The sequence below is a fragment of the Mustelus asterias genome, chromosome 25, assembly GCF_964213995.1.
Source record: "Mustelus asterias chromosome 25, sMusAst1.hap1.1, whole genome shotgun sequence".
Lineage (NCBI taxonomy): Eukaryota > Metazoa > Chordata > Chondrichthyes > Carcharhiniformes > Triakidae > Mustelus > Mustelus asterias.
Genome location: NC_135825.1, coordinates 14659850 through 14680076, shown reverse-complemented (window position 1 = coordinate 14680076; position 20227 = coordinate 14659850). Strand labels below are relative to the sequence as shown.

Genomic DNA, 20227 nt, shown 5'->3' with positions numbered 1-20227 from the left:
AAAGTTGTCACCGGTTACATTCTCACAAGAGGGTGATAAATGTGTGGAATTCACTACCACCAGATGTAGTTGAGGCCAAAATGTTGCCTGATTTCAAGGTGAAATTAGATAAAGTCTTGGGGCTAAAGGGATCAAGGGATATGGGAGGAAGGTGGGATTAGGATATTAATTTCAATGATCAGCCATGATCAAGATGAATGGCGGAGCAGGCTCGAAGGACTTGGGTCACTGTCTATAGAATTGGCACGTTCTCCCTGTGTCTGCGTGGATTTCCTCCGGTGCTCCGGTTCCCCCCCCACATTCCGAAGGACATGCTGGTTAAATGCATTGACCATGCTAAATTCTCCCTCAGTGTGCCGGAGTGTGGTGACTAGGGGATTTTCACAGTAACTTCACTGCAGTGTTAATGTAAGCCTTCTGATGACACTAGCTTATATCTGGGAAGAAATATCATAAATCAGTCACACTGATAATATCTTTGTCTTATCTAAGTATAAACTAGACTGCATTTCAGTCATCTTTAATACCAATATCAAAGGAAGAGATCAGAGCCAAGAATGCATTTGCAATGCTTTAATATTCAGTTTTTAATACTCTCCATTAATCCTTTCTATTAATCATTAGCAAAGTACAGGAAAATAAATTAGATATAGATTCACAGCCAAACAGGCAGTATAAATGTTGCTTGGTGCAAAAACAAATATCTTCTTCATCTGTGCAAATTATTACTAGTAATATTTTTAATCGTTTGTGCCACCACCGTGCTGGCCATTGCATTTGGAAATTGTGAGGAATTCCGGTGATGTTTGTAGAAGTGAATTAGGGAGAGGTAGAGGAAGCAATTGAAACAAAGTCGTGAATGAATCAATTAGGCAGCCTTGGCAAAACCCACTCGGTTGTTTCCTCTGTCAAAGATGGAATAGTAGACTCCAATGAAGACATCTCCAAGAATCCAGAGCTCATCATAATTAGCGATAGGCATGGTGTCAAATCCGCTCATGCAAGTTTGCTTTGTTTTACTACTCCCCTGCAAGCAAATTAATAAAGAACAAATCAGCAGATCATCCTACATTCCTTTGTTTCTAAGAATGCCCTCACTTTTATATCATCCTGTATTACGTACACATATACTGCACTGACAGACACGGAAAGTAGTATCTGCCCCAAGCTTCACGCTGACCAGAACACCCTGATGTTTCTGGGGGTAAAGAAATCAAAGCACTTTGCGCGATGAATTCCCTTGAAACAAAAGTCACTGCGGTGAAGACGGGCAAATAACGCAGAAATCGTTTGAGAGATTAGATTGCACGTTTGGCAAGTGGATGAATGAACAGTTCATCATTTTGTTGGTGATGCTGTTTCATAGAAGGAGACATAGAATCCCTACAGTGCAGGAGGAGGCCATTCGGCCCATCGAGCCTGCACTGACCACAATCCCACCCAGGTCCTATCCCCGTAACCCCACATATTTTCCCTGCTAGTCCCCCTGACACTAAGGAGGAATTTACCATAGCCAATCAGCCTAACCCGCACATCTTTGGAGTGTGGGAGGAAACAGAAGGAGCACCCAGAGGAAACCCACGCAGACATGGGGAGAACGTGCGAACTCCACACGGACAGTGCCATGGGCCAGGACTCTATTTAAACAAGAACAGGAGGGGACTTTCATTCTCAGGGCACAATTGTTAGTGATTTGGGGAAAAGTTTCAGTCGGAACTCCCCCTTGTTATAAAGGGAGAACCAAGCACCCTGAGCTCCCACTCCTGGTTAGCATGCTGTAATGTGCATGCACAGGTTAAAGCAGAATTGGCCTTAACTGTGGTAGACTATTGAATAACTCACTTAAACTTGCTGCCTGGCTTATATGTTAAGGAAGGCCATTTGAACATGTACTGGGGACAGCAGGTATCCACATCACTGTATTTATAGAAAGCAGTCTTACAACACAGGGGAAAGCCATTCAACCAGTCATGCACTTGTACTTCAACAAGAGTTTCTGAGAGAATGTGAGGTGGAAGAAATTATAAATAAAGATTCCATGTAAACAAAACTTCAGTTTCTTGGAGGGTCAATAAAGAATTTTTGGTTATGGATGGATTAAGCATTTTCTTTTATTCATTCTTGGGACATGGGCATCGCTGGCTGGCCAGCATTTTATTGCCCATCCCTAGTTGCCAGATGGTAGTTGAGAATCAACCACATTATTGTGGCTCTGGAGTCAGATTCAGATTTGTTTAAGTTTGAAGTTTTAAAGTTTATTTATTAGTGTCACAAGTAGGCTTACATTAACGCTGCAAAGAAGTTACTGTGAAAATCCCCTAGTCGTCACACTCTGGTGCCTGTTCGGGCACACTGAGGGAGAATTTAGCATGGCTGAAGCACCTAACCAGCATGCTTTTGGACTGTGGGACGAAACCGGAGCACCCCGGAGGAAACCCACGCAGACACGGGGAGAACGTGCAGAATCTGCACAGACAGCGACCCAAGCTAGGGATCGAACCCGAGTGCGTGGCGCTGTGAGGCGGCAGCGCTAACCACTGTGCCACCCATATTCCACGCTGAATGTGCAACCACGCTGTTCCGAAACATTACCAGCAGAGTAGGCTGATGTTCAGGCTCACTATAAAAATTGAGGGACAGCTGCTGCACTGTAATCTGTGCAAAAACCAGTCAATCTGAGATGGTGAACAATGCTGAGGAGATTCTGGTAGCCGAAGGGTTAATACATACATGGAGCACGTAATCAGAGGAAGAAATCGTGTATTCAACTCCATTGATGGTAAATGTCACGTCAGGCATGCTGGACAGGGAATTACAGTCCACATAAGTCTGTAGAACAGAGAAAGACGAGGTTAACATTGGCATAATCTGAGAGGATAGGGCTTATCAATGTTTAAACTGAATTATTGACCAAGAGTTAGCTCTGAGACTTCCCTTAACGTTAGCATAAGTGAAAAATATTGTTATGAATGCATCTGAGCCTCTTTTAATATGAGAAACTTGTGTACTTTAAGAGTTGAGATGAAACCATCTCCTTGCCATGATAAAATACAATGCAGGTTACCCATTGATAAGATGATTTATGTGCACCGATGGCACGCTGAATATTCTGAATGGGTGCGGTAGGGCCAACGATCAGAGAGGTGCCAGTATCGACAATGGCCCGACAACCACCTTTGCAACCCACCACCTGGCCATTGATTTTCACACTAGGAAATAAAAGAACACTCATAGTTACGTGACCTGTTGAGGAAATCTAATTGACACTTGTTTATGGAGATTAATGTATGCATTGTGCATCAAGATGGTTTCCAAAATTAATTTGGCCGTCATACCTTCAGTAAATATATGACACACTGAGATTATGCTTTTTGAATCTCTCAATATGGCTGCTCCCTTTTCAGCATTCTGTCAGCTGTTAATGATTTTGGTCTTGCAATGTTTTGCCAGGTGCATGTCTGTTGATTCTCACTTTTCTGGTTTGCATTTGACTCTCTGTTACCCAATGTATTGGCTTCAAAACCTCCCTCTTCATGTTCATCTTCCTCCACTGCCTTGCCTGCCTCCATCAATGTGATCTTCATCAACATTATATAACAGCACGTGCCATCAGCTCCATCCCCCATTGATTGTGCATCCTTGGCTTGCTCTTCTATGATGCCGGTCTCTGGAGGTTTTGTTTTGCTGAAAATTCTGGTTCAAAACCTTCCTTAATCTCAAAGATCTCCTCAAAACTCAATTCCTTAACTATGCTTTCAGTTATATTCCTCTAATCACTCCCCGCCTCATCCACTGTTCAACCTTTGCATAGAAACATAGAAACTAGAAGCAAGATTTGGCCATTCAGCCCATTGAGCCTGCTCCACCATTCAGTTTGATCATGGCTGATCATCAAATTCAATATCCTGATCCCGCCTTGCTTCCTTTGGCACCAAGAGCTAAATCTAATTTCTTCTTGAAATCATGCAATGTTTTGGCTTCAGCTACTTTCTGTGGTAGTAAATTCCACACATTCACCACTCTGTGGGTGAAGAAATTTCTCCTCACTTCAGTTCTAAGAGGTTTACCCCTTATCCTCAAACTATGACTCCTAGTCCTGGACTCCCCCACCATCGGGATCATTCTTTCTGAATCTATCCTGTCAGAATTTTATAAGTTTCTATGAGATCCCCTCTCACTCTTTTAAACTCAAATGAATATAATCCTGACTGACCTAGTGTCTCCTCATAGGACAGACCTGCCATCCCGGGAATCAGCCTGGTAAACCTTCGCTGCACTCCCTCTATAGCAAGGACATCCTTCCTCAGATAAGGACACCAAAACTGCACAGAATATTCCAGGTGTGCCCTGTACAACTGCAGTAAAACATTTCGATTCCGATACTCAATTCCTCTTGCAATGAAGGCCAACATACCATTTGCCTTCTTTACTGCCTGCTGTACCTGTGCACTAACTTTCAGAATGCCTCATGATGTAGCAGTATGGGAGAAGTGCTCTGTGAATGTGGTTGTGGTTGGCTTGCATTTAAGCAGCTCCAACATTAAGAGGGGATAAAGTCAAAGTTTATTTATTAGTCACAATTAGGCTTTCATTAACACTGCATTGAAGCTGCTGTAAAAATCCCCAAGTTGCCACACTCTGGCACCTGTTCGGGTACCTGAGGAGAATTTGGCATGGCCAATGCATCTAACCTGCACGTTTTTGGAGTGTGGGAGGAAACCCATGCAGACAACGTGCAAACTCCACACAGACAGTGACCCAAGCCGGGAATCAAACCCGGGTCCCTGGCGCTGTGAGGCAGCTGTGCTAACCACTGTGCCACCATGCCGGGATGTTGTCTTTATAAGGAGTGGGATCAATACCGGTTGAGTGGGGGGGTTGGGGGGTTATAGACGTATTGATTGTACTGCGTGATCTTCTAATCAGGTGGATAGGGAAGATGTAGAGAATTATTAGGGGGTATGGGGTAGAAGTCAATGAGAGCACGATGAAACAGGGAGTGTAGGCCAAGTGAGCCTTTCTTGCTTTGAATCTGAATAATTCTGGATAATGCATTTCCCAGCAGATTCCTGATATTTCTCTTTAACACAGCTGTAATGTTAAACTGCCCAGTAAAAGCTGTGCAAAATTTAACCCGTTAATCATTATGAAATATTTCGGCACAACACACTTCTTTGCAGTTGAATTCTGTTCTAGAAAATATAACCTTTGATAATGGACATTCACTTACCTGTCCATGCGGATTTGCCAGTATGCTTTCCAAGAGACGGGAACCCAGTTAATGTTACCGGTGTAGTGGTTTGGATCAGTTCCACCAAATACAACTTCACTTCCAGTTGCACCATTCTTTCTGTAAGGCAAAGGTTAATAAGAAATTAGATCTGGAAGTGTGCAGCTAAGATTATATCATATTGGCCTTTTGTCAAGTATGTGTCAGAATGTAGTTGTCAACATGCTGGAAAGCTTGCTGTAAAGTCTAGAGAATTTAACAACCATAGAGGAGAATGCAACTAAATCCTACAATAGCAGTGTGTAAATCTATAGAGTTTTAAATGTTTGTATCCTGATCTAGTCAGGTTTATTTTATTTGTTGTTCCGATTGGAAGTGAATAGCATGAACAGAAGATAGAAGTGGGTTCAAGAGTAACTTGCCAAAGGGAATTGGACATACGTTGGAAAAAGGGTTATGGGGAAAGAGCAGAGGAGGCAGACTAACTAGATAGTTCCTTCAAAGAGTTGGCACAAGCACAATGGGTCGAATGGCCTCTCTCTATGCAGTCTATGATTCTATTCATTGGAGTCTAAAGGTATCAAGGAATGGCTCCAAGAATCTTGGTAAGAAGTCTCACAACACCAGGTTAAAGTCCAACAGGTTTATTTGGTAGCAAATACCATAAGCTTTCGGAGCACTGCTCCTTCGTCATTCCATCTGACGAAGGAGCAGAGCTCCGAAAGCTCATGGTATTTGCTACCAAATAAACCTGTTGGACTTTAACCCGGTGTTGTGAGACTTCTTACCGTGTTCACCCCAGTCCAACGCCGGCATCTCCACTCCAAGAATCTTTGTCAGAGCAAGCCAGGTAGGTACATTGAAACAGAATGGAAGAGGATTCTTGAAGGGGCATAAGCAATTCAAAGACATAAGTGAGGTCTTCCTTGAGCTATGGGCTCTCCAGGAGAAATGATGAGCCCAAAGGGATGTAGGGATGACCACCGCGAGCCCTTGCACTCCCAATAGAGCTTTTAGATGTTTCTTGCTTCTGTCCCATGATGTACTGAGGCCATATCTTAGTCGAAGCAGAACAGATGGTGGCCAACAGCTAGGTGGCCAAGATTCCTGCCTGATGGGGTGGGAGGCTTGAAGAAATTTTGCTCCAGTGCAGATGGAGATGGAGATCTGACTAAAGGCCTCCCATCCTTTCTCTGCTTAATTTCCCAATGCTGTATCACCTATTGAATTATGCCAGAGAAGAATCCAGGTGTTGATAAAGAGAGGTTGAAAGAAAGGGTAGGTTGTGTATATTTTGTTGGATGTTCTTCATGAACAAAGAACAAAGAAAATTACAGCACAGGAATTGGCCCATCGGCCCTCCAAGCCTGCACCGACCATGCTGCCTGACTGAACTAAAATCTCTTACCCTTCCGGGGACCGTATCCCTCTATTCCCATTCTATTCATGTATTTGTCCAGATGCCCCTTAAAATTCACTATCGTAGCTTCTTTATTTACACCGTCTTCTTTTCGATTAGGTGTCCGGCATTGATATCATCCAGCAAGAATTTGGTTTAAGTCTCAATGAGCCTAGCACTTTCCTTTACTATGCTACTTTCGATGGAATTCTGGGATTGGCCTATCCACTTGAGGCTGTTTCCCATGCCACAACTGTTTTCGATAACATGATGACTTCCCCTGGCAGCGAGTTCCAGGCACCCACCACTCTCTGTGTAAAAGAATTAGCCTCATACATCTCCTTTAAACCTTGCCCCTTGCACATTAAACCTATGCCCCCTAGTAATTGACTCTTCCACCCTGGGAAAAAACTACTGACTGTCCACTCTGTCCATGCCTCTCATAATCTTGTAGACTTCTATCAGGTCGCCCCTCAACATCCGTTGTTCCAGTGAGAACGAATCAAGTTTCTCCAACCTCTCCTCATAGCTAATGCCCTCCATATCAGGTAACATCCTGGTAAATCTTTTCTGTACCCTCCCCAAAGCCTCCATATCCTTCTGGTGGTGTGGCGACCAGAATTGAACACTATATTCCAAGTGTGGCCTAAGTAAGGGTCTATAAAGCTGCAACATGACTTGCCAATTTTTATACTCAATGCCCCAGCCAATGAAGGCAAGCATGCCGTATGCCCTCTTGACTACCTTCTCCACCTGCATTGCCACTTTCAGTGACCTGTGTACCTGTACACCCGGATCCCTCTGCCTATCAATACTTTTCGGGGTTCTGCCATTTACTGTATACTTCCTATCTTTATTCGACCTTCCAAATTGCATTACCTCACATTTGTCCGAAGAGATTAATTAGTGAATATCAAAGATACTTCACCTGGTGATGTAAAAAGCAAAGAGAGGCTGCTCCACCAGATGTTGGGTCATCATGTTATCGAAAACAGTTGTGGCATGGGAAACAGCCTCAAGTGGATAGGCCAATCCCAGAATTCCATCGAAAGTAGCATAGTAAAGGAAAGTGCTAGGCTCATTGAGACTTAAACCAAATTCTTGCTGGATGATATCAATGCCGGACACCTAATCGAAAAGAAGACGGTGTAAATATTTACAGTAGGTCAACCTCTGAGAAAGTCAAGTAACACATGGACACATTGGGGTTCTGCCAGTTTCTTGGTCTCTGATGTTTCAAATTGCCTTTGAAAGACACAGAACGTCCTGCTGCTCCTTACTAGGTCAATGTCTTTGGGAGTGTGAAGATAGAGATATAGGGCCCAATTTTACCAAAACTGGCGCAAAACCGCGGTAAAGTTGGGCGTTGGGCCTATACCGCGATCTGCACCCAATTTCGAGCAGATCGCGGCTTTACCGACACCCGATTCGGGTGTGGGTCCGGACGATGCCCGAATCGGGCGGCCTGACGATTTAAATGCATTAGCATGCATTTAAATCGACTTAATGAACCGCTCGCCCAACTCTACCGGCAAATCCCACTTTACCGTCTTCTAGCCCGTTCCACATCCGCACTTTTAGCGACATGCTGAATAAAAATCTGAAGCGGATTTCTATTCTGCAGGGAAACCTCCGAAGCCCTCTCTGCCCTTGTGAAGTCACCATCCTCCTCGACCATCCTTCGCAGACCCCCCCCCCCTCCCGGGATCAGACCCCCCGGGAGGCAGGACCCCCGGCAGACCCCCCTCTCCCGGGATCAGACCCCCCGGGAGGCAGGCCCCCCTCGGCAGAGCACACCCCCAACCTACCTCGATCGCTGGTCTCCCTCCACCATCCTTCCGTCAGCAAAATAAGCTGTATGTTCCTCAGCTAGATCCACTTTGCTCAACACAAAGATGGTCCTTCTGCCTTGTGGGTCCATCTGGCTCACCCAAGTCAGTTACAATACTGCGTTCAGCATCTACTGAAGCATCTTGGATACAAAGGATAATGAATGGTACTGGTCGATCTTCCTGGTGTTATCAGTACTGAAACATCAGGAGTGGCTGCCGACACCAGGGATATAATTTTTAGCATAAGCAAGGCTTACATGCAGAACCCGAATGCCATTTTCCTTTGTACCCAAGATGGTTCAGTAGATGCTGAACGTAGTATTGTCACTGACTTGGTGAGCCAGATGGACCCGTCACACCCCCTCTCCTCCTCCCAACCTCCCCCCCCCCCCAACCGCCACCAGAGGGCGATCAGGGTCTCGCCCCCCCCTCCTCCTCCCATCTCCCCCCCCACCCCCCCAAGAGGGTGATCTGGGTCCTGCCCCCTCTCCTCCTCCCACCCCTACCCCAGATGATCTGGGTCAGAGAGCCGCTCTCTCTGCTTTTTTCTCCCCGCCCAGGCGCGCTGCTTCGGATTTTTTTTTGAACTGCGCATGCGCAGTCCAGAGCTCCGATCGGTCCGGCAGCGCTAAGCCCCGCCCACAGCGCGAATCGGATCGGAGCCGGCAAAAAGCGTATGGGAGCGCTGGAAAGAGGATTCCGGGCTCGGATCTATTTGACGCCCAGATTCGGCACTTAGACTCGAAATTGTAAAATCGGGCCCACAGACTCCCTGCATTAGAAGTCCCTACTCCAATATCTCAGCCAATGGACACCAATATGGGGCGGTATGGTAGCACAGTGGTTAACACTACTGCCTCACAATGTCAGGGACCCGGGTTTGATTCCCGGCTTGGGTCATAGATAAGGGGTGGTCTATGGACATTGTTCATCAGGACATCAAAAGTTATTGGATAAGTTGGGCGGCACAGTGGTGAGCACTCCTGCCTCACAGCGCCAGGGACCCGAGTTCAATTCCGACCTCAGGTGATTGTCTGTGTGGAGTTTGCACATTCTCCCTGTGTCTGCGTGGGTTTCCGGCCGTGGGGCCCGCTCTGGTTTCCTCCCACAGTCCAAAAGACGTGCAAGTTAGGTGAATAGGCCATGCTAAATTCTCCTTCAGTGCACCCGAACAGGTGCCGGAATGTGGCGGCTGGGGGATTTTCACAGTAACTTCATTGCAGTGTGAATGTACGTCTGCTTGTGACTAATAAATAAACTTTATGTATAGTGAGTTGAGGCACTGCAGTCTCTGAATGGACAGATGTGGACGCCAGTGGTCCAAGCCACTGAGGAAACAAATCATATTCCAGAACACCACATCTTCTTCCGGGAGCTGAGGAAGATGTGTAATGTGGGAAATAAAGAGTTAGTACAATTATTTTGAGTTCTGAAGCGAGTTATATTTCTGAAAGCTGTTTCTTTTGCTGAATTTTTCCATTACCTTTAGCTCACACACCTAGCCTGTTATTCAAGATGTGTTTTGTTAGCGACGCACTTACAGTCGCCGATCGGCCTGAGCTGTTTTTGTTTTTTATAACATTCCCTACTTTTCCATTAGCTTGCTTGACTGTGAGAATTTAAAGAAAAATCATTCATGGAACATGGGTGTCGCTGGCTGGCCAGCATTTATTGCCCATTCCTAGTTGCCCTTGAGAAGGTGGTGGTGAGCTGCCTTCTTGAATCGCTGCAGTCCGCGTGCGGTGGGCTGACCCACAATGCCGTTAGGGATGGAATACCAGAATTTTGACCCAGCGACTGTGAAGGAACGGTAATGCATTTCCAAGTCAGGATGGTGAGTGGCCTAAAGGGGCGCCTGCAGATGGTGGATCTGGAGTCACACGCAGAGCAGGCCAGGTAAGGATGGCAGATTCCCTAAAGGACATTAGTGAACCAAATGGGCTTTTACAACAATGCTTTTGTGCTCACCATTAGGCTTTCAATTCCAAATTTTTACTGAATTCAAATTTCAACATCTGCCGTGGTGGGATTTGAACCTGGGTCCCCAGAGCATTACCCTGGGTCTCTGGACCATTAGTGCAGTGACAATACCACTACACCACTTCCCCAACAATTGTGGACCTGACAGTGTTTGTAAACTAAAGAACGAAGAGGAAACTTCTACTTATTTCACGAACCCAGATATTATTTGGACCTGTCACTAAGGGGAGAGTGACCCAGAACTTAAACAGATATGAACTGACCAAACAGAACCAATGCAATTTTATTAAAGACAAGGTATGTCTGTCTAAGCCAGACAAACCTTTTGAGGAGGTCACCCATAAGGTAGATAAGGGGTGGTCTATGGACATTGTTCATCAGGACATCAAAAGTTATTGGATAAGTTGGGCAGCACAGTGGCACAGTGGTGAACATTCCTGCCTCACAGCGCCAGGGACCCGGGTTCAATTCCGACCTCAGGTGGAGTTTATACGTTCTCCCCTTGTCTACATGGGTTTATCTCAGTTGCTCCGATACTAAGGGATACTTAGTAGCGCAGAGTGCAGGTCCTTGTTGCAAAGGAACATTAACAGAATGAGTGAATGCACAAGGCTCATTGTGGATATGCGTGAGGTCATCCACTTTGGACAGAAGAACGGGCCTAGCCCGTGACATCCACGTCCTGTGACAGAATTAGAAAACATACCCGCCAGAATTCTACCACCCCACCAGGAGTGGGCAAGGCGCGGACAATGGGAAGGTCCGTTGACCTTGGGTGGGATTTTCTGGTCCCGGGTCAGAGGAGGCTCTAAGATCCCTGTGACACTGGCTTCACTTGGAGCATCTCAAATATGGATGATCAGCTAGTTTGACTTACTCTGACAGTATCATATCCCAGTACGCCAGTCATTCTGCCTGTTCCGTATTGGATGTCTACATATCTGTTGCCCATCTTAAATGTTGAGGAGGTTTGTGGATTAAACTTGCGATGATCATCTGCAGGAAAAGCATATTTTATACAGCCAGTTTCATCAGATTATATAATTAATTTCAATATAACAACAAGTTGACCAGGACTTGGTGTGGGGAAATGGTCAAATCCCACCAGAGCATCTGGGGAATTTAAATTCAATTAATTAAAAATAAATATGGAATAAAAAGCTAGCATTGATAGTGGTGACTAGATAGTTAATATATTTTCCCAAAGGTAGGGAAGTCTAAAACTAGAGGGCATAGGTTTAAGGTGAGAGGGGAGAGATACAAAAGGGAGCAGAAGGGCAATTTTTTCACAGAGGGTAGTGAGTGTCTGGAACAAGCTGCCAGAGGTAGTAGTAGAGGTGGGTACAATTTTGTCTTTTAAAAAGTGTTTAGACAGTTACATGGGTAAGATGGCTATAGAGGGATATAGACCAAATGCGAGCAATTGGGACTAGCTTCGGGGTTTGAAAAAAAAGGGCGGCATGGACAACTTGGGCCGAAGGGCCTGTTTCCAGGCTGTAAACCTCAATGACTCTATGACTATAAAACTACTGGATTGTCAGGAGAACCCATTTTCCCCTCCCTGTTTCAACATTAATACTCCAGCAGACAATATGGGCGGGATTTTACAGCTTCGCTCGAGCAAGACCGGAAATTCTCGCCCCAGGTCAACGGACATTTCCATTGTCCGCCCCTCGCCCACTCCAATTCTGTGGGACAGCACGGTGGCACAGTGGTTAGCACTGCTGCCTTTCAGCGCCAGGGACCTGGGCTCGATTTACACGTTCTCCCAGTGTCTGCGTGGGTTTCCTCCCACAATCCAAAGATGTGCAGGTTAGGTGGATTGGCCATGCTAAATTCTCCCTCAGTGTACCCAAACAGCCGCCTGAGTATGGTGACTAGGGGATTTTCACAGTAACTTCATTGCAGTTTGAATGTCGGCCTATTTGTGACTAATAAATAAACTTTACCTTACTTTACTGGCAGGCGAGGTGGTAGAATTCTGGTGTATAAATTTGGTCTGCCACTTCCAGGTCATTTCAAGAGGCGGTTCTCATAGTGCGACCTTTTTACTTGTCAAATTTCATTGATTTGAAAATCTAATGATCTGTGGAATTTATTTACATTCTGCTAATATCTCACTGTATCTCTTTCATTGGGCATGGCATTGCTAACTGATCCAGTAGCTGATGAATACAATTGGGGTGGCACAGTGGTTAGCACTGCTGCCTCATAGCACCAGGAACCCCGGATCAATTCCGGCCTTGGGTGACTGTGTCTGCATGGAGTTTCCATGTTCTCTCCATGTCTGCGTGGGTTTCCTCCGGGTGCTCCGGCTTCCTCCCACAAACCAAAGATATGCAGGTTAGGTGCTAACTTGCCCCTTAGGTGTCCCAAGTTGTGCAGGTTAGATGGATTAGCCACGGTAAAATGTATAGGGTTACGGAGATAGGGTGGGGGAAAGAACCTGGGAAAGACACTCTGTCAGAGACTCGATTGGCTGAATGGCTTCATTCTGCACTGTAAGTATTCTATTGTTCTATGAATTGCCTGGGAAGTAAGAGACTGAGGGCTCCCTGTTAGACCAGTGACGGACAATCTGGGCTAGTGAGTGGACCGCACGACTGGTCCTCCTTCATCTCATTAGGCCGCAAGGTTAAAATCAGGCTTGTTCCCAAACCGCAAACCCATGAATATGATTCAATACATTTAATACACACCCAATATTTCATAACGAGGTATAGAAAGTGCTTAATCATTCATATATTAAATGGAACTATCATCAACTTCATATGGTAAAAAGAAAAATATTTCCACTTTGGACGCAAAGGGAGCGTACGGCTCTCACAGTCAATGTTGTGAGCAATCAGCATGTACCTCACTTCACTTTCCCTTGCTTTATGTGTAAGTCACTTCAGTCACACCGGCAGGGAAACATCTACCTGGATGGAAATCAGTGGAAATTGGCAACGTTCAACACAATGGGTGGAATTTTCCCATCCCACCCACCACGGTAATTGTACCATGCTGGACATGGAGCATGCAAAGGTCCTTTGATCTCCGCCGGGATTTTCCAGCCTTGGGGCGAGCGCGGCTGGAAAATTTCGCCCGACGTCTCATGGGCTGCACTCAGAACCCAAGTGGGTCAGTTGCATGTGTCACCTGCCAGGAAGCAGGTTGCCCACCACTATTTTGCTTTAGCTTAATGATGGCATGGGGGCACAGCATCAGGGACCCTGGTTCGATTCCCGGCTTGGGAATCTGTATGGAGTTTGCACGTTCTCCCTGTGTCTGCGTGGGTTCCCTCCAGGTGTTCCAGTTTCCTCCCATAGTCTGAAAGGCATGCTGGTTTGGTGCATTGACCCGAACAGGCGCTGGAGTGCGGCGACTAGGGGAATTTCACAGTAACTTAATTACAGTGTTAATATAAGCCTTACTTGTGACTAATAAATAAACATTAACTTTAATGACCTGGAGATTTAAGGTATACGGAGTTGGATCCTAATCAATTCAGTGGTCGGTCAGCTTCTTTTGGATACAATCTATTCCAGATAATTCAAAGGCTAAAGAATTGAATTAGCCAATCACTGAAATTGCATGCGGAGCCAAATAGGGATTTAGTGCTTAACAATTTGAGTTAAAAGAAGAATGACTATCACTTTCAATCTTCCGTATATCTTGATCTGTTCAAGAAAACCAAAATGTGCCATTATGAGAATTTTTTCCATTACTTACCGCATGCTGGGCTGTTGCAGTAATCTGATGGGACCCAAAGGTTTGCAGAGCCAGTGTCAAAGACGACAACGAAACTCTGAGGTGGAGTGCCAACGCTGATTGTTCCATAGTATGACAGCTGTCAGGAAATTAAAAGGTGATATGTCCAATTATAGCAAAGTACAGTGGAGATGTGTTACAGGTCAGATGTGTTTAAGCCTTTGGAATAATTTAGGAAGTGCATTGAACCCAATCACAATGGGAACAATGTTCTTCCCCGTTTTTCCAGCCAGCTGCATTTTACTGTCCCCAGAGTTCAATTCAAACCAATTCCTTCATTTCTCAAAATTCACATTTATAAAGGGCACACACACAGGCAATAAGCTAACAGTAGTTTACCACATCACTGGTTCTGCATCAAAAGCTGGTTTGGACTCTTTTACATCCGTCTGGGTGGGATCTTGAGCCCACTCTCTCTGTGCATGGGATCGACGGCGAGATTTGCAATTCCCGATTTTCGCCACACCTCAGCAGTGATGTAATCAGTTTTAACACATTAACATGTATTTGAATATAACTAAGCGATATATTCCCCCCCATGCATATATTCATACCATGCCAATGTGGCGTAATCTCAGTGAGGTTTACAACAGGTTCACACAGATGTAGGGATTCCCCCCTACCTGGAGGTGCAAAGGTGAGTAGATTCCCCGGGAGAGGGGGACTTGGCCAGGCAGTGCCCATGGTAATGGCCCTGGCACATGTTGGCACAGCCAGGTTGGCACAATGTCAATCTGGCAGTGCCAACCTGTGCCGGAGGCAGTGGCAGGGGAGCAGTGCCAGAGGCAGACCCTCGTGGGAGCCTCAAGGCTTTCATTTATTTGTGGTGGTGTGGGGGAACGGGCTTGGGATCTGCGGATGCCGACTATGGCTGTTTGGCTGGGATGCTGGGGGGAAGGGGTCCTTGCCCGTGATGTTTGGGGGGGGTGGAGGGGAGTGCCGGCATTGACTGGGGGGAGGGATGAATACCATCGCTGATCATGCAGGAGAGTGGTGGGAGCGGTGGGGGGAGGAGGGTCTCTGTGATGCTGTGGGGGCTGGGGGAGGTTATGTTTTTCCTCTGACCGGGGCGCCCTTTAAAAATGGCTTTACCAGCGTGTCCAGGCCTCAGCCCTCGAGGTGACGGCGTGAAATGCATCTTTTTGACAAAGTGTCAGAAGACCTGGAGAGAAACCTGATCTTTTTCTCTGGAGAGAAACACACCGATTTTCACTCCGAACCTGACACTTTGCCAAATTCTGGTAAGTTTGCCCCCATGATCTTGGTTTGCCATCTCATCCAGCAGAGCGCATCCCTGACAATGCAACACTTCCTTAGTGCTCTGCTAAAGCATATCCATTGCAAAATAACTGACTGCGATACTTGTTGCATTTTTGGGTTCCAGATACACGTGGCAGGTGTATTGAGACCTCTGCTGTTTGTGATTTATATAAACGATCTGGAAGAAGGTGTAACTGGGGTGATCAGTAAGTTTGCGGACGACACGAAAATGGCTGAACTTGCAGATAGTGAGGAGCATTGTCAGAGGCTACAGAAGGGTAGAGATAGGCTGGAAATTTGGGCAAAGAAATGGCAGATGGAGTTCAATCCTGATAAATGCGAAGTGATGCATTTTGGTAGAACTAACGTAGGGGGGAGCTATATGATAAATGGCAGAACCATAAAGGGTGTAGATACGCAGATGGACCTGGGTGTGCAAGCCCACAGATCCTTGAAGGTGACGTCACAGGTGGAGAAGGTAGTGAATAAGGCATATGGCATGCTTGCCTTTATAGGACGGGGCATAGAGTATGAAAGTTAGGGTCTGATGTTGCAGTTGTATAGAACGTTGGTTTGGCCACATTTGGAATACTGCGCCCAGTTCTGGTCGCCACACTACCAGAAGGACGCGGAGGCTTTAGAGGGAGTACAGAGGAGGTTTACCAGGATGTTGCCTGGTATGGAAGGGCTTAGTTATGAGGAGAGATTGGGTAAACTGGGGTTGTTCTCGCTGGAAAGACGGAGGATGAGGGGTGACCTAATAGAGGTGTATAAAATTATGAAAGGCATAGATAGGGTGAACGGTGGGAAGCTTTTTCCCAGGTCGGTGGTGACGTTCACGAGGGGTCATAGGTTCAAGGTGAGGGGGGGAGGTTTAACACGGATATCAGAAGGACGTATTTTACGCAGAGGGTGGTGGGGGTCAGGAATGCGTTGCCGGGCAAGGTGGTGGAGGCAGACACACTGGGAACATTTAAGACTTATCTAGATAGCCACATGAATGGAGTGGGAATGGAGGGATACAAAAGAATGGTCTAGTTTGGACCAGGGTGCGGGCTTGGCGGGCCGAAGGGCCTGTTCCTGTGCTGTATTGTTCTTTGTTCTTTGTTAATAAAGGGCAGGATGTAATCAAGTTAACCGCGCTGTGACTGCTTCAATTGTATTCCGTTTGCTGTTCTTCCTTAGAAACATAACAGATTACTTACATCCAGGTAGTTTATCAGTGGCTCTGATGAAACCTGTGCATCCTCCTGGGCTGCTCGAAGGTATTTTGAATATAGTTTGTCATGGTATTTGCTCAGAAAATCCTCAAGTAAACCACGTTCGTCCAAGACTTGGCGGACAGATTTACCCTTAAATAGTCTCACTCTGAAAGGATAGGAGTGAGAATGGGTCAACAGTCAGGCTGATACGTCCTTCCGAATTAAGTCAAATATCTTTTTATGCACCTTTCAGTATCACGTATCTCATTGAAACTCACAGAATGCTTAAAGGCCTGGATACAGTGGATGTGGGGAAGATGCTTCCATTAGTGGGAGAGACTAGGATCGGAGGGCACAGCCTCAGAGTAAAGGGACGACCCTTTAGATTCGAGATGAGAACAAATTTCTTTAGCCAGAGGGCGATGAATCTGTGAGATTCATTGCCAAAGAAGGCTCTGGAGGCCCGGTCATTGCGTGTACTTAAACCAGAGATGGATAGGTTCTTGATGCATTCACCTATTTTCAGTTAAATAATTAAAATTAATGTTCAGTTAAGAGTTAAATTTCAGTTGGAGAGTTAGAGAGTTGCCACTGTTTAACACTTTAGATACTTGGTATCTAAAGTGTAAAACAAAGAGAGTGATGTTGGATTAACTAAGAGTCGACTCCTGCCCTTGTTTGTCTCATTAAACTGGAATGCTTGGAAGGTGTTTAAATTAAAAGCTGAATTACAACACAGATGTAGAAGTCATGCTTCAACTATACCAATCGCTCAGCACTATACGCACCACACCTTTAGAAGGGGGGCACGGTAGCACAGTGGTTAGCACTGCTGCCTCACAGCGCCAGGGACCCGGGTTCAATTCTGGCCTCGGGTCACTGTCTGTGTGGAGTTTGCACACTCTCCCCGTGCCTGCGTGGGTTTCCTCCGGGTGCTCCGGTTTCCTCCCACAGCCCAAAGATGTGCAGGTTAGGTTGATTGGCTATGCTAAATTGACCCGAGTGTCAGGGGACTCGGGGGGGTAAATATGTGGGGTTACGGGGATAGGGCCTGGGGTGGGATTGTGGTCGGTGGAGAGTCGATGGGCCGAATGGCCTCCTGCTGCACTGTAGGGATTCTGTGAGAGATATATTAGTCTTGGATGGTGTCCTTCATAGATTCACCAGAATGGTACCTCCATTCCAAAGGTTAAAGTGCACACTGAGGTTGCCAGTTTGGTAGATGCTATTGAGAGGACAGTGCACAAACCAAGGTTATATTCCCTCAAATTTAAAAGATTAAGAGACAAATTGATCAAAGTTTTCAGGATTTTGAGGAGAAAAGATAGAGTAAATAGAAAGAAACTATTTCTGTTGTTTGAGGAGTCAAGGACTAGGGGGGACTAGTTTAAAGATTAGAACCAAACCATTCAGGAGTGAACTTGGGTAACACTTGTACACACAAAGGATGGTAAAAATTTGGAACTCTTTTCCACAAATGGCAATTGGTGCTCGATCAATTGTAAACTTTAAAGCTGAGATTGATAGATTTTTATTTTCCAAAGATATTAAGGGATATAAGTCAGGTGTATGGAGATCATCCACATTCTCATTGATTGGAAGAACAAACTCGAGGGGCCCACCCTTGTTCCTTTGTTCCTATTGGCAGAGGAGAGTTTCAGGGCGGTATCCTCTGGCCACGCTCGCCCCAAAACCGGAATATTCCCCCTTCAGAATTGAAATGTTCGAAGAAAACTCAAAAGATCTTGATGACATTATCGTCTTCTGTGAGGAAACAGTCAAAGCATATCGCAACTTTAAAACCAAGACTACGATCGAATGTTCTTACCTGACTAAACACTCAGAGAGCTGGATGCAAGCGAATGCAATGAGCAACCACTTCATCTTTGTCCCTTGCTTTCGTAGAATGACACCTGAAAGGAAATGTCAGATGCTCCTGCAAATGGGTTCTCGTTGTTGCTGCTTTTATAGTGATCAGGATCAAACCATTCCGATTTGGATAACAGATCAGACAATTAAAAGCTTTTCCAATGTCCTTGCCGATAAAAATAGATATTGTTTCCAATTTATGTAATGCCAAACTATTGCAATTTGTCACATGATTAAATGTCAGCAACACTTATTAATGCAATGGCAACTGATAAAGAAATTAGAACCTTATTTACAGTGCCATTAAACATGATTTGTTTAATTACTTGGGGTGCTGCAATTTGAGAATAGCCTCAGAGACTGATAAGCAATGAATTAATATCTTGATGACTTTGTGAGCTTATTTGTATATTGTGGGTTGGTTGTTTAGAAGGATGCGGGGGCGGGGGGTGGGGGAGGGGCTCTTATTGAAACTTACAGGATACTGCGAGGCCTGGATAGAGTGGATGTGGAGAGGATGTTTCCATTAGTAGGAAAAACTAGAACCAGAGGGCACAACCTCAGACTAAAAGGGCGATCCTTTAAAACAGAGATGAGGAGGAATTTCTTCAGCCAGAGAGTGGTGAATCTGTGGAACTCTTTGCCGCAGAAGGCTGTGGAGGCCAGGTCATTGAGTGTCTTTAAGACAGAGATAGATAGGTTCCTGATTAATAATGGGGTCAGGGGTTATGGGGAAAAGGCAGGAGAATGTGAATGAGAAAAATATCAACCATGATTAAATGGCAGAGCTGATTCGATGGGATGAGTGGCCTAATTCTGCTCCTACGTCTTATGTTCTTATGGCTGCTCTGTAAATTGCCCATTGAATTGGCAGCTGTCCAAAATGCATAGAATGTAGATGACACCAGAATGACATAAAAAAGTTCACAATCTGTAACCAATAGTTGCTTAAAATTTGTGAGTCATGTATTGGCTTGGATCACACATGGGTTGGAGGGGGAGGAGTGTGGTGATCTTATGAAATAAATTCTAAGTCCCGAATGAGCGTGAAAACGAGAGCGTTTCCGATCTGTTTTTTTTGGCAAGTCCAGATTTGGTATCTTATGCACTTAGAGCAGAAAATAAACCTCAACATCTGTTTCTCGCCACTCGGGGGGTGGGGGGGACGGGACACAGGGCTTAAATTGCCTGAAAACCGGCTGATAGCAGTGGATAGCACAATTGTGCATGTGCAGGTCTCACTCCTCTAAGCAGCACAGAGACACTCTGTCATGGTGGCGCCATGGTTAGCACTGCTGCCTCACAGCGCCAGGGACTCGGATTCGACTCCTGACTTGGGTTACTGTCTGTGCGGACTCCGCGCGCTCTCCCCATGTCGGTGTGAGTTTCCTCCAGGTGCTCCGGTTTCTTCGCACAGTCCGAAAGGCGTTCTGGTTAGGTACACTGGCCATGCTAACTTCTCCCTCAGTGTACCCGAACAGGCACCGGAGTGTGGCGACTAGGGGACTTTCGCTACATTGTAGTGTTAATGTCAGCCTACTTGTGACGAATAAATAAATAAACTTTTACCGTAGGAGTCCGCAGCCCACTCTGCCCGGAAATATCCACCCCCCTCGTTACTCCCGTTCCCCCAGATTGAGCCCCCCTCCTCCTCCCCACACTCGGCACGAACCTGATTTATCGGCTCTCTCGCGATCTCACT

The 20227-nt window shown here is 45.8% G+C and overlaps 1 protein-coding gene across 1 annotated transcript; it reads right to left on the bottom strand.

The window, feature by feature from the left end:
* Window positions 1-868: 868 nt before the first annotated feature.
* On the bottom strand, window positions 869-18540 carry LOC144511820 (pepsin A-like). Its single transcript, XM_078242173.1, has 9 exons — window positions 18485-18540; window positions 16660-16822; window positions 14156-14273; window positions 11319-11437; window positions 7558-7757; window positions 5231-5350; window positions 3065-3209; window positions 2738-2829; window positions 869-1022 (listed from the first exon to the last, which is right to left on the bottom strand). The coding sequence occupies exons 1-9, from the start codon at window positions 18538-18540 to the stop codon at window positions 869-871; spliced, it is 1167 nt and encodes a 388-aa protein (XP_078098299.1).
* Window positions 18541-20227: the final 1687 nt, after the last annotated feature.